The sequence below is a fragment of the Tupaia chinensis genome, unplaced genomic scaffold, assembly GCF_000334495.1.
Source record: "Tupaia chinensis unplaced genomic scaffold, TupChi_1.0 Scaffold000271_1, whole genome shotgun sequence".
Lineage (NCBI taxonomy): Eukaryota > Metazoa > Chordata > Mammalia > Scandentia > Tupaiidae > Tupaia > Tupaia belangeri.
The window spans coordinates 541,324-555,959 of record NW_006159752.1 but is presented as its reverse complement, the minus strand read 5'-3'; the positions used below and the strand labels follow the sequence as shown (position 1 = coordinate 555,959).

The following is a 14,636-nucleotide window of genomic DNA, read 5'->3' as shown; positions in this document are numbered from 1 at the left end:
TGTCCATCCTCCCTGGGGGGTGATTTCTTGCTTTCTGTCTCTCTCTGTATTTCTGGCAAGCACACACGCCCTATAGCAAAAACCTCTCAAAAAAAAAAAAATCTCTAAGATGACCATTCTCAAATGGCACCTCTCTCCAACTTAGCTCCTAATGGTAGATTCTTATGTCTAATTTCCTACTTGGCATTTCTCCTTGGATGCTTAATTGATTATTCAAATGTATCATATCTAAAACTGAGCTTCTAATAAGCTAATTACTTCTGGAATCTGTACATTCCATAGTTTCCCTCTCTGTATTTTAGTTGCTTAGTCTGAAAACCTTGGTATCTCCCATCCTTGACTCCTTTTTTTCCAAAACACCCTATCAAAGAATCAGCGAGTTCCACTGGTGCTGCCTTCCAATTTCCTGATCTCCTCTTTGGTCAGAGAGATTGTAGCTTCCTTCGCATTTCTATAGTTCTTCAGATGTATGCCTTTTTTTTTAAACAGATTTTTGCTACATGGCATATGCACTCACCACAGAGACAGAAAGGGAGAAATCGCCCTCCAGGCAGGAAGGCCACGCTGCAATTCCTTCTCCATTCTCCTCTCAGGATTTTGGGCATGCATGCTTGCACACACACCTGGAGCGAGTTTTAAAACACTAGGTCTGGAACTCAAACTATGGTTGACTACAGGGGAGTCCAGCGACATAACCATTATGCCATATGCTGGTCCCTAGACATAACACCTATTAATTCTTTTCCTGTATTTTATATTTCCCTGTACTTTATATTAGGGTTAGAGATAGAAATAGTATAGACATGTGTGTTCACTCTCTCATTTAACCTAAAGACTGTTACATCTATTTGGGAGGAAGGAAGAGGAGCAGAATTTTAAAGAGATGATTGAATCTGAATATATGATAAGATTCCGATTGCTGAGTGAAGAGAAAGAGCAGACATTTCTGAGACTTCAAGGAGGCACGCTTCACTTGAACTTGAGAGAAACCAGTGTGAATCAACTGCTCACATTTGCCACTGAGCTAGAGCAGAAGGCTCAGGAAATGCTACAGGTGAGAGATTGAAACAACTCTCAGCATATTTGGAAAATGAAAGAAGAGCTGAACTTTAAGCCATTTCTAGAATAAGTTCATCCATGAGCATCACAGATGTACTAAATGAATGTATACACCCACCAAGCAATTCTATTTCTATGAGTTTATCCTTATATACACATAAAAGACACATTCATAAGGTATATATACCAGCAGATATATGTGCATACATACATTATAGTCTATCACAATATATACTGTATATCATATTATATATATTACATTATAATTGCATATGCATTAATTTATTCTTCAAATACATTGTATGTAAAAAGACATGAGTATAGTAACACTGTCAAAGTGAGTTCATGACCCATGGCTTGGAATTAACCTTGGAGCCAGCCTGATGGGGATCCTCTCACTTCTGCTGTCCCTCAGGTGGCCGTGGATTTGTTCCTTAATCTCTGACTTTGTTTCGTTAGGAATAAAATGGAGATAACAGTGGCCCCTTATTCCCAACGTTGTTGTAAAATTTGAGTGAAATAATCTTCATAAAGCTGATTAGATAGTGTCTTGTACATATAAAACAATTTATAAATATTATTATTTTTTTTTGGAGAGATTTTCGCTATAGGGCGAGTGCGCTCGCCAGACAGACAGAGAGAGATATTAGAGACAGAAAGCGAGAAATCACCCCCCAGGGAGGATGGCCACGCCACAATCCTTTCTCCTCCATTCTCCTCTCAGGATCTTGGGCACTCACGCACACGCACCTGGCGTGAGTTTTAAGCCACTGGGTCCGGGACACGAACCGCAGTCGACTACGTGGGAGTCCAGCGACATAGCCATTATGCTGGTTCCCTATAAATATTATTATAACATTTATTAATAGCAAAATATTAGACACAGCCTATCTCAATCGATATGAGACTCACAAGGCTTACTCCATACAAACCATGGAAGACTCTAGAGTATGTTAAAAAAAGGTACCATTAGGGAACCAGCAGTTAGCGTAATGGCTATGTCGCTGGACTCCCATGTAGTCGACCGCGGTTCGCGTCTGGACCCGGTGGCTTAAAACTCACGCCGGGCACGTGTGCGTGCGTGCCCAGGATCCCGAGAGGAGAATGGAGGAGAAGGGATTGCGGTGTGACCATCCCCTCTGAGGGGTGATTTCTTGCTTTCTATTTCTCTGTTTCTCTCTGTCTGTCTTGTGAGTGCACGCGCCCTATAGAAAAAACTTCTCAAAAAAAAAAAAAAGGTACCATGGCTTTGTGAGTATGAATGAATAATTTTTTGTTTGTTTGTTTTAGAGAGATTTTTGCTATAGCATGCATATGTTCACCAGAGAGACAGAAAGTGAGAAATCACACACACACCCTCCCCCCCACCTCCCCAAGGGAGGAGGGCCACACCACAATCCCTTCTCCTCCATTTTCCTCTCAGGATCTTGGGCACACACGCACATGTACCCAGTGTGGGTTTTAAGTCAAGAGGTTTGGGACTCGAACCACAATCAACTACCTGGGAATCCAACAACATAACCATTATGCCATCTACTGTTCCCTAAGTACTGCTCTTTAAGACAAAAGCAAGTTGTCATATTAATGGTAGAATATGAATCACCATATTTTAAGTTTTTATTTTTTTATTTAAATAACATAATCGTGTTTATAAAATAGGAAGAGAGTATATGTAGAAGGATAAAAAGAAAATTGGATAGGTAGAGTATATGTAGAAGGATAAAAAGAAAATTGGTATCAGTGGCTTAATTATCTAATCCTTATTAAATAATATGATTACGTTTTAATTATATTATGGCAAAATTCAATTAAATTTAATTTAATCAAGAAGTAGGGAACTTTCTGAAGGCACCATAGCAAATGTTGTGATGTATTGTAGGAGCATGTTTTTTAACATAAGAGGTCTACACCCACACAGGTCTCCTCAACACCAGTGCCAAACAGTAAGTTTCTGCGGAAGCGCCCCACGTGACACAGACCATCTAGTTAGCAAACTTACCTCATTACATCTAGTCTGGGTGGTAGACAGTAAAAACCAGTTTTTAAAGACGCAGTTGCATTAGTAAGAGAAGTTACCAGTCGTAAAGAGATGTTTTCGGCAGAGACTCAGCGGCCTGGGGAGAGAGAATATGAATAAACTCAAGGAGAGTGAAGTCCGGGTTTCCGAGCAGATCTGCAGCCTTGAAAGGATGACCACAGAGCTCGAGAGGAAGTGTGGGGAGCCCGCCTTAGCACTGCTCCAGGTAAGGCTGTGGCACAAAACCTTCACTGCCCGATCTGGGAACTGAGAGGTACACAATACTTACTAGGGGTCACTTTTTTTTTTTTTTGAGAGAGAGAGATTTTTGCTATAGGGCGCGTGTGTTCGCCAGAAAGACAAAGAGAGACAGACAGAAAGCAAGAAGTCACCCCCCAGGGGGAATGGCCACGCCGCAATCCCTTCTCCTCCATTCTCCTCTCAGGATCTTGGGCACACGTGCACACGCACCCGGCATGAGTTTAAGCCACCAGGTCTGGGATTTGAACCACGGTCAACTACATATGAGTTCAGCGACATAGCCATTATGGTAACTGCTGGTTCTGACTTTTTTTTTCTTAAATATTATTTGAGAGATTTTTGCTCTCAGGTGCGTGCTCTCACTGGAGACATAGAGATACAAAGACAGAAAGTGAGAAACTTTTCACCACCGTCTGGTCACACCACAGTCCCTTCTCCATCTTATCCTCTTAGGATTTTGGACACCCAAGCACATGCACCTGGCAAGAGTTTCAAGTTGCCAGGTCCTGAACTTAAACCGCAGTCGACCAAGTGAGAGTCCATGCCTTAACCATGACGTCACCTGCTGACCCCCAGCCGTCACTTCTAAGATTCAATAGCTGATGATTTTCAGCCAAACATGGAGGCTATGCAGTCATATTCCAATTGCCAAAAATATTATGAATTGTCGTAAAATTATGGTGTAGTACAGAGCTGTTTCACAAGATGAATTCTCGTCTTAAAATTAACATAAAGTTTTGGGGTCAACAGATGGCATAGCAGTTAGGTCACTAGACTCCCACATAGTCAACCACAGTTCAAGTCCTGGACCTGGTGGCTTGAAACTCATACTGGGCATGTATGTGTGCTGAAGATCCTTGGAGAAGAGTGGATAAGAGATTGCGGTGTGGCCCTTCCCACCTGGGGGGTGATTTCTTTTTTTTTTTCCCTTTCACTGTCTCTATGTGTGTGTCTCTCTCTGGCGAGCATACACCCTAAAACAAAAATCTCTAAAAACTAAAATGACATGAAGTTTGAATTCAGATGTATCTCAATAGGGCGAAAAATTATTTAGTCAAATTATGATATATCTATACAATGATATGTTCTACAACCACCAAAAGGAATGAAACAGATCCATGGGTCATGAAGTGGTATCTTCACAGTTTCTCAATAAGTGAAAAAATTAAGTACCAGAACTGCTTTTTGTTTGGTTTAGATCCCCCACCCCCTTAAAAAAATGTTTTTATATGTTGTCTGTCAGAGAAAGGCAGAGAGAGGGAAAGTGAGGAAGCACCCTCCATCCCAGGGGGAGATGGCTATGCCTCAAACCCTTCTCCTTCATACGCTTAGGATTTGGGGAATGCACACACTGTGCACTCCATGTTTTTTTCTTTGTTTGTTTTTTGTTTTTCAGAATTATTTAACTTTTTAATTTATTTATTCATTTATTTTAATTTGACCAGAGAGGGACAGAGTGAGAGAGACAGCAAATAAGAAAGCAAGCTGCCAGGTCCAGGACTCAAACAGCAGTTGGCCATGTGGGAGTCCAGCACCTTTACCTACCACGCCACCAGGCAGTCCTCGTTTTTTTTTTTTTTTTTTTTTTTTTTTGTTTTTAAGAGAGATTTTTGCTATAGGGCTCACCAGAGAGATAGAAAGTAAGAAATCCACCCAGGGGGATAGCCACGCCACAATCCCTTCTCCTCCATTCTCCTCTCAGGATCTTGGGCACGCACATGTGCCTGACATGAATTTTAAGCCACTGGATCTGGGACCCAAACTGAAGTCGCCTACATGGGAGAACAGCAATGTAACCATTATACCATCTGCTGGTCTCTCTGAATGTATAAGACTCTCCTTGCAGTTAGCTCTGTCTATGAGGAAGTGACCCCTCACCTAACAACAAGTTTGCAGCCATTTTCATCTTTGAATTCCAGAACTGTGAGAAATTTCTGTTGGTATAAGCTATCCACCCTATGATATTTGATTATAGCAAACTTAACAGATCGAGTATGATGTATTTTAAATTCTGTACATAACATGTATTTCCTTTTCAGAAAGCAAGTTACTATATTTTTTAAGACTCTGTCTCTGCTGGGTTCCTATTTGCAATTTGAGTGCACTTATTTGAAAAGCCTCTATGGGCAAATTCTCAGGAAACAGCTCGATTCTAGAGCCAAGCCACACTCCAGACATATGTAGGTGGGACCCAATTATGCTCAGTTTCTAACCTGGCTCCAATTACTCTCTCAGCCTAGTGGATCCCTTCATCTGCTCAACTCTTGCCACCTCTAGCACAGAAAGCAAATAGGTGAGCACATTTGAAGGGGAGTTATTCTAAATAAGATGGTTGAGGTGAGAAATAAAAAATATTCCCCGTGGGATTCCATGAAATCCTGGAAGAAAACTTTCTAAACCTAGAGAGGCACTCAGATATCCAGAGCCAAGAAATACAAAGGACTCCACATAGAATCTACCCAAGAAGATCTTCCCTGGTATACATCATAACTAGATTGACCAAAACCGCAGACAGAGACAAGATACTAAAGTTGGCAAGAGAGAAATGTCAAATTACTTTCCAAGGATATCCCATCAGGCTAACGTCGGACCTCTCGTCAGAAACAATGAGAGCGAGGAAAGAATGAGAAAATATATTCAAAGCGTTGAGTGAGAAAACAATTTCAACCAAGAATACTATACCCAGCAAGATTATCTTCCATATAGGAAAAATAGACAAAAACATTCTCAGATAAACAAAACCTGGAAGAATTTACCAACACCAGACCAGCTTTCCAAGAAATACTGAAGGGAGTGCTATACCAGGAAAACTAAATTCAGACACACAGAAATAAGAGTAAAAAACACAACCAAGAAAATGGCCATCCTAAAGGTACGGACATGTTTGGAGTTCTGTGCTAACTTCCAGAGTTTAAATGGTAAGATCAGATCACAGTAAAACTGCAAATTCAATAAAGGGAGATTTATTACACGAGTTTGAACTAGTGAAATAGAATTTTTTTACTTTTAGACTAAAACATTACTGATTTTCTTCGATGCTTGATTTCCATTTTTAAGGATTTTTGTCATCTCTTGAACTATCGATAGGTTCATCTATCTTCTATTTGAACTGAATCTTAGCCTTTTTCCTGGCTTTAAGTTTCAAGCAAATTTCACATTTTTTTATTTTGATCTATTAAAACTAAAACTTTTTTGAAATAAAAAAATACATTAAAGATATCTGTTAATATCTATGTAATGACTGCAGTAAGCTATATAGCCCCAGTGAGGCGCTACTTTATAGTATGTTCACTTTACTCACTGAGGTTTATGCCTAAAATCAGACATGCATGCATAGATATTTATATATCAGCTGTACTTGCTATATAAGAAGTCTTTAAATTAATTAAGATCTTTAGTGAATTGATAAAATATGAAAAAAATATTTCCTGTGGGAATATGGCAAAATACTTCAAGTATTTTTCTGACTTCTCTACTCCATGTTAAAATATGCTATCTGGGTCCAGCAAGTGGTATGGTGGTAAAGGCACTAGATTCCCACGTGGTCGACCGTGGTTTGAGTCCTGGACAAGATACCTGTGGAGGGAGGATGGTGGCCATCACCCCCACCCACCCAGGGGTGATTTCTCGCTTTCTGTCTCTGGTAAGTGCATACGTCCTATAGCAAAAATCTCTTCAAAAATTTTTTTCATATCTGAGAATTAGTACCATGAAGCTGAAGAAATTAAATGAAAATCAAGTTCTTTGTTGCAAGACAGACTATTTTCATGAATATAGCTCACAAAAGACTTGCTCCAGATATCCTGTAGTAACCTTTTCTGTTTTTCCCCTTAGAGTGCAAGATATTCTTTGGAAAGGTAAGTTTTTGTTTTGGAAACAACTAGGTCAGAACTAGAGAGTGTGTTTGCTGAGCACACCAGGGGCAGGGGTGTTGGCACAGGGCCAGGGAGACCTCACTAATGGTAAAAGGCAATGAGATCCAGCCCTTCTGTGGAGGGGCCTGTGGTCTGTGTGAATAACTGAGGTTGTCCTTTCCCTGCAGGGGTGAGTCGTTACTGCTGCAGTGTCTGGAACCCGCCCACATCACAGACCTGAGTTTATGCCAAATTAGAGGAATGAGCCAAATGCTAAAAGTATTTCAACGTAAGTTGATGTATATTCACGATTACAGGGCACTTTCTTTTTGTATTTGAGAATCAAATGACTGGTCTACCACAAGTAAAAATAAATTTAGGCCAGTCATGTGGCACAATAATAACAATGCTCTGTGATGCTGAAGCTACATAGGAAAATCCTAGGTTCATATCTTGAGGTCTTCCTGTACACACCAGGCACACACACGTGTGTGTGTGTGTGTGTGTGTGTGTGTGTGTGATCCTACCTGGCTGAAGCTGGGGGTGGATAGTAGTCTGAACCCAATTGGTTGTGCCTCTGTCTCTTTCTCTTAGAAAAAATAAATAAACTTTGTTACCAGCAGGTATTGTAGTGGTTCCATTGCTGGACTCCCACATAGTCAACCACGGTTCAAGGCCCATACCTGGCAGTTTAAACTCACACCGGCATATGTGTGTACATGCCCAAAATCCTGAGAGGAGAATGTAGGGGAAGAGATTGCAGCATGGCCATCTCCCCCCGCCCCCGGGGGGGGGGAGGGGGTGATTTGCTTTCTGTCTCTGTCTCTCTGGTGAGCACACACACTCTATAGCAAAAATCTCTCCTAAAATAAATAAACTTTAAAATGGATAATAGGTAGATTCTAGTAGTTTAAAAATTTAAAGAGATTAGAGGGCTTAATATACTACACACATTAGATAATTATCAGTAAAATAACTGCTTACATTGAAACTTTTCCTGTGTAAGTTATATACCAAATTCTTAAAGTTCTGGTACCAGGAGATGGCATAATGATTATGTTACTGTACTCCCACGTAACAAACCATGGTTCAAATTCTAACCTGGAGGCCTAAAACTCTCACCAGCACATGTACATACGTGCCCAAAATCCCTAGAGGAGAAGGGATTGTGGTGTAGCCATATTCTCTGGAGGGTGATTTCTTTCTTTCTTTCTCTCTATCTCTGTCTCTTTGGCAAGCACACACTCCCTATAAGAAAATCTCTGTAAAGAAAAAGAAACTGGGGCCAGCAGGTGGCGTGGTGGTTAGTGGTGTTGGACTCCCATATGGTCAACTGCGGCTTGAGTCCCGGACATGGTGACTTGCTTTCTCTCTGTCTCTCTGTCCCTCTCTGGTCAAATTAAATAAATAAAGTTAAAGAAATAATTCTTAAAAAAAAAAAGTTAAACTTATGAGTAGAAACTTTCAATATGTATAACAAAGAATTTGTGTGTCTTGATGCTACAGTTTTATCTTTTCCAGAATTTCCAGCAATAGAATTAAGCAGTATGTGTCATCTTGAGTCTGGTTTCTTTCACTTAGTATAATCCATTGAAAAACAAGCAAATTATTACCTGCATCCATTTCTTTTTTTTAATTAAAAGAAAAAAAATTTAATTTGTTATAGGACATACATGCTCTCCAGAGAGAGACAGATAGAGCAAGTGAAAAAATGAGAAAGGACTATCCCAGAGAGGATGCTCACACCACAGTCCCTTGTCCTCCATTCTCTCGTCATTTTGGACATGCACACACATGCACCCAGCATGTTTTTCAAGCCACTGGGTCCGGGACTTGAACTAGGCAGTTGGTCATGTGGGATCTGGCCACTCTACTTGGTCACTGCTGGCTCATTTGTTCCTTTTTATTGTTATGGTACATTTATTGTATTTTTTTGTGTAAGAGTACCATAATATTTATCCTTTTGCCATTACTTTGGTTCTTGGTTGTTTCCAGTTCAGTGCTGTAAATATTTCCCTGCACATTTTTGTGTGAACATGGTTTCTTATCTTGGTCGGCTCTGTCAGCGTGGGATCGCCAAGCTTGCTTTCACACGGCCTGTGTCCGTTTGCACTCCCACTAAATAATGTGAGTCTGCTGGTCTGCATCGTCACCAGCACTGGATACTGCCAGTTTATTAGATCCAGCTTGTAGTGTAATCTTATCTCGTTTTCATTTTCATTTGCATTTCTGAAATAACAAATGATGTTGATCATATTTTCATTGGTTTATTTACTCTCAGTATCGCTGCTTTGGCAAAGCATGTACAAATCTTTTTTTTTTTTTTTGAGAGGTTTTAGCTATAGGGCGCGTGCGCTCACTAGACAGACAGAGAGAGACAGAGAGATAGAAAACAGGAAATCACCCCCCAGGGGAGATGGCCACACCGCAATCCCTTCTCCTCCATTCTCCTCTCGGGATCTTGGGCATGCACGCACACGTGCCTGGCGTGAGTTTAAGCCACCGGGTCCGGGACTTGAACTGCAGTCAACTACATGGGAGTCCAGTGACATAGCCATTCCGCTAACTGCTGGACCCACAAATCGTTTTTTTTTTCCCCTAAAAATGTTCTAAATAAACTATGTCTTATGAATTTATTGTTCTTTTTTAAAAATTATTTTATTTTTAACTTTATTTATTTATTTTAATTTGATCAGAGAGGGGCAAAGTTGGGGAGAGAAGGGGAACGTGAAAAAGCAAGCCACCAGATCTGGGACTCAGACCTTGGTCAGCCATGTGGGAGTCCAGTGCCCTTAACCACCATGCCACCTGCTGGCCTCTATACAAATCTTTTCTTCTTTTTATTGAATAGAGAGATTTTTGCTATAGGGTGCGTGCACTTGCCAGAAAGAGAAAGAAACAGAGACAGAAAGTGAGAAATCACCCCTCAGTGGGGGATGGCCATGCTGCATTCCTTTCTCCATTCTCTCAATACCCTGGGTATGTATGCACATGTACTGGTATGAGTTTAAATGGCCAGGCCCAGGACTCAAATCACTGTTAACTACATGGGAGTCTAGTGACGTAACCATTACACCATCTGCAGGTCTCCTTTCTTTCTATTTTTAAATTGGCTTATTGAGTTGAGAAATTTCTTGATATGTTTTGCTTAGCGGTCACTAGGTGTTTTGCAAGTATTTTCTCCCAATCTGGCTTAGATACTTGTTTTCCTAACAGTATCTTTTAAAGAGTAGATGTTTCAAATTTAAAAAAAAAAAAATCTTTAAAAATAATTTGCCAGTGGGCACATGCACTCATCAGAACGAATGATGAAGGAGGAGAAAGAATCCCCCATGGAGCATGATCAGGCCGTTTCTCCATCTGTTGTAAGATTTGGGACACACATATGCACCCAGCGTGTGCCAGTTGTTGGGTCTGGACTTGCACAGCTTAGTCAGCCATGTGGGATCCAGCTTCCTTAGTCATCAGGCCATGGGGTAGCTCTAGAACTTCCACAGTTTGCTAGAGTTCTGTTTACCATTTTTTTTTTTCTTATTCAGCTGTGCTTTTTGTGTCCTAGTTTAGAAATCTTTGCCTGCCCCAAGAAAAATTGACTTCTACAAGTGTTTGCAGTTTTCATTTTTACATTTTGGTCTATGATCCATTTAGAGTTAATGCTTATAAATGGCTCAAGAAATGGTTCAAGTCCTCTTTTTAAAAAATGTATTAATTTATTTTAAGTTTTAAATTTTTTAAAGAATTATTTTATTTAACTTTATTTATTATTATTATCATTATTATTTTCCAGTTTGATCAGAAAGAGACAGAGAGAGAGGAAGTGAGAAAGCAAGCCACCAGGTCTGAGACTTGAACCGTGGTTGGCTATGTGGGAGTCCAGTGCCTTTAACCACCATGCCACTTGCCAGCCCCAAGTTTTAACTTTTTTTAAAGAATTGTTTTATTTAGCTTTATTTATTTATTTGTTTGTTTATTTTATTCTGACCAGAGAAGGACAGAGTGAGAGAGAGAGAGAGAGAGAAGGAAAGTGAGAAAGCAAGCTGCCAGGTCCAGGACTCCAGCCGTGGTCAGCCATGTGGGATTCCAGCATCATTAACCACCACGCCACCTACAGGCCCCCAATTTATTTTTATTTTTTCCCAGAGTCTTTTTTTATTGACCTCTTACAACTACAACATTAGCTGTTTCCTCCAGAATTATTTGTATTTTTAAAAGGTCTTTGTCATAAGGCACGTGTGCTTGCTGGAGATAGACAATGAGAGGGACAGTGAGCCATCACCCCTCAAGAAGGATGGCCGCATGAGAGAGATAGAAAGAGGAGTGAGAAGAAAAGTGAAAAGGCAAACCACTGGGACTGGGACTCAAACTGTGGTCAGACATGTGGGAGGGTGCAGCACCTTGACCCCCATGCCACCTGCTAGCCCTGCTTTATTCTTGATTTTAAAAGAAAAGCATTAAATCTTTCACTAAAGTTTAACAATAGCTTTAGGGGTTTTTGTTGTTGTTGTTACTGTTGGTTTTTTATAGGTGTTCTTCATCAAGATGGGAAGGTCCCCTTAATTTCTAGCACACTAAAAATTTTTAGAATGAATACATGTTGAATTTAAGTATGTCTTTATTTTTAAGTACTCATGCTTCTTTTTCTGGAGGGGGAGGAGATTTTCGCTATAGGGCGCGTGCGCTCACCAGACAGACAGAGAGAGACATAGAGACAGAAAGCGAGAAATCACCTCCCAGGGAGGATGGTCACGCCGCAATCCCTTCTCCTCCATTCTCCTCTCGGGATCTTGGGCAAGCACGCACACGCGCCCGGCGTGAGTTTTAAGCCACCGGGTCCGGGATGAGAACTGCGGTCGACTACGTGGGAGTCCAGCGACATAGCCATTACACTAACTGCTGGTTCCCAGTACTCATGCTTCTTTATAATCTGTTAACATGCTGAATATATTGATTGATTTCTATATACTGAACCAGTCTTGCATTCCTAAGATAAACATTTTTTATCATTTATTTTTACATTTTCCCACAAACATTTACTTTACATATCAAAAAAATTTTGCTCATACGCCATAGTTCTTGACAGTTAATAAACGACCTTCACAATTCCAAAAAACTGAATTTTAACATTTGAAATAGTTGTTATAATTTTGTTTGTTACTCTCTAACAACAGAGACAGTATGTTTTAAAATATTTTTGAGAAAATATTTACATGTCAACTACTCAAACTGTGGAAAAGCAAATGCCTAGCACACTAGTCACATAAACCTTCACAATTCAGCCCTGCCTACCAAGTATTCTGTGCTATACCATCTGCTAACAAAGATCAGTCTCTTATACTTCCATCAAAGCCTTTCTCAAGATAATCCTCTGGTGGGGTTGCTCTTTTGCAATCTCTACTGATTACAATGCTGGACTGGAAAAGTCCAGGTTATTTTATGTTATAAATTCTTTCATACATCTTCTCTAATCCTCTCTGCCAGGCAGAACTATTTATGGTGCCTGACCATCTTTCTAAGAGCTTCTGTTAGCTTACTTGAGATCCACCTTAGTTCCATAGTTTGCTGGTTTAATCTTCAGATATGACATTCCAGTCAAAGCCCTGTCCAATAACAAGTATTTCCAATTTCTGATTCAAGACAACAGGTGTTATTGAACTTATGCAAATAACCCTTCTGCCACAAATAAGAATACTCCCAAATATCTTCCAATTCCAGAGGGGTCAGGAAGGGAGAAAAGTTGTTTCCATTGAAAAAACAAATAAACAAACAAACAAACAGAGTGAAGGCATAGAGTCATCCAAGTATGAGAAATCTCATTGAGCTTTCTTGTTCTCAGCTTGATTCATTGAAAAAACAAACAAACAGAGTGAAGGCATGGAGTCATCCAAGTATGAGGAATCTCATTGAGCTTTCTTGTTCTCAGCTTGATTTTTCTGGTGGATTCTCACAGGTTTTCTAGCCTCCATTAATATATTTTCTGTTGATTTACTTCATATCAAAAGCTTGCTGTCAGCAGTTTCTACGAATCTATGCCACATTCAGGGAATACTTAAGTGAGTAGAGTAGATCAGGGGGAAGAGCCATGAATCAGCTGCTCACCTAGCAAGCTCAGTGCTTCTGCCTGTTCCAAGCTTAGGAAAAAAGTCTTCAAGATCCTAGAGTTGGGTCCTTGGCGATATCTGGGTGGGACCAGTTACCAAGAAAATTTTATAGCCTCAGAGTTGAAGGTACATCCCAACCTCTCCTTAGCCTATTAGTCCTTGGTTCTTCCACGTCAGGTAGATGGTGTAGAACCCTTTCCATCATCTATTGACTGACTTTCTCTGTAGTGTCCATCCATTGGCACAAAGCTGAGCCCCCAAAATTGCCTCACCATAATGTGCACATGAGACTTGTGCACACTCACTGGGAAGTCCCTGCCTGTTAGGAATTTCATCTCTAGCATTGGCATTGAGGAACCCCTAGATTAACTAAATTTGTCTCTCCATACAGGAAATATAACTTTGGATTCTGAAACAGCTCATCCCTGCCTGGTCTTATCTGAAGACCTGAGAAGCGTAAGATTTGGAAACACTCCGCAAGATATGCCTGGCCACCCACAGGGACTGGACTTCAGTGCCACTGTGTTGGGTGTGGAACGCTTCTCTTCCGGGAGGCACTATTGGGAGGTGGATGTGGAGAAGGCAACAAGGTGGCAGTTGGGCATATACCAAGGCTCTGCAGACAGAAGGGCCAACATGCCCAAAGCTTCTGGAGATCAAGTCTTACTCACCGGATCCATAATGGGGACCGATTTTACCTTGTGGGTCTCTCCTCCTTTGAAAAAGGTCTCAATGAGACAGCAAATGCACCAAGTTGGAGTTTTCTTAGACTATGAGTATGGGCAAGTATCGTTCTATAATGTGACGGAGAAATCTCTCATTTATAACTTCTCTTATCTTGCCTTCCAAGGTGCTGTTAGGCCTGTATTTTCTCTTTGTTTCCCTGATAGAGACATAAATTCAGACTCTCTCACTATTTCCTCCCCTCAGGTTCCTAACCATAATATTGCTGTTAGCTCTTAATCTTTCTGTGAAATCCAAACCACAAAGGCCCAGAAAGTTAAGAGCAAGACTTTGTGAAAGAATTTATATAAAGTACTCTATTAAAAGACTTCTATGAGTAAGAATCCGGTTTAATACCCCAAAGCCTTTGCATTCATGTGCCATTCAAAACCTGTGTACTGGAAGAGGATACATTTAAGTTGAATCATGAATGTTCCTAACTGGAAGGCCCTACACTAATTAGAATGACAAATACATACTTATCACAGGACTGGAAAATCAGAGAAGAAATATTGTCTGGCTTCCTTAGAACTAGGTTAAGGACTCTAGGCACAGTTTTGAAAACATTTTCAGAATTGGTTATACTATTTTTCTATGCAAAAATGCATCATGACTTTCCCCAGG

The 14,636-nt window shown here is 40.4% G+C and overlaps 2 protein-coding genes across 2 annotated transcripts in view; both read left to right on the top strand.

Annotated features, from left to right (window-relative positions):
- The window catches only part of LOC102484304 (putative E3 ubiquitin-protein ligase TRIML2), a 22,046-nt gene extending 7,708 nt beyond the window's left edge, over window positions 1-14,338 (top strand). The window contains exons 4-8 of the mRNA XM_006149669.1: window positions 860-1,054; window positions 3,162-3,302; window positions 7,172-7,194; window positions 7,380-7,480; window positions 13,681-14,338. Coding sequence (XP_006149731.1) covers window positions 860-1,054; window positions 3,162-3,302; window positions 7,172-7,194; window positions 7,380-7,480; window positions 13,681-14,252 — 1,032 coding nt within the window. The 3' untranslated portion in view covers window positions 14,253-14,338. The remainder of the gene's footprint in view (window positions 1-859; window positions 1,055-3,161; window positions 3,303-7,171; window positions 7,195-7,379; window positions 7,481-13,680) is intronic.
- A 7-nt stretch (window positions 14,339-14,345) lies between these two features.
- LOC114007994 (putative E3 ubiquitin-protein ligase TRIML2) overlaps window positions 14,346-14,636 on the top strand; it is a 3,115-nt gene continuing 2,824 nt past the window's right edge. Inside the window, exon 1 of the mRNA XM_027772327.1 lies at window positions 14,346-14,349. Within this exon, the coding sequence (XP_027628128.1) occupies window positions 14,346-14,349 (4 nt within the window). The remainder of the gene's footprint in view (window positions 14,350-14,636) is intronic.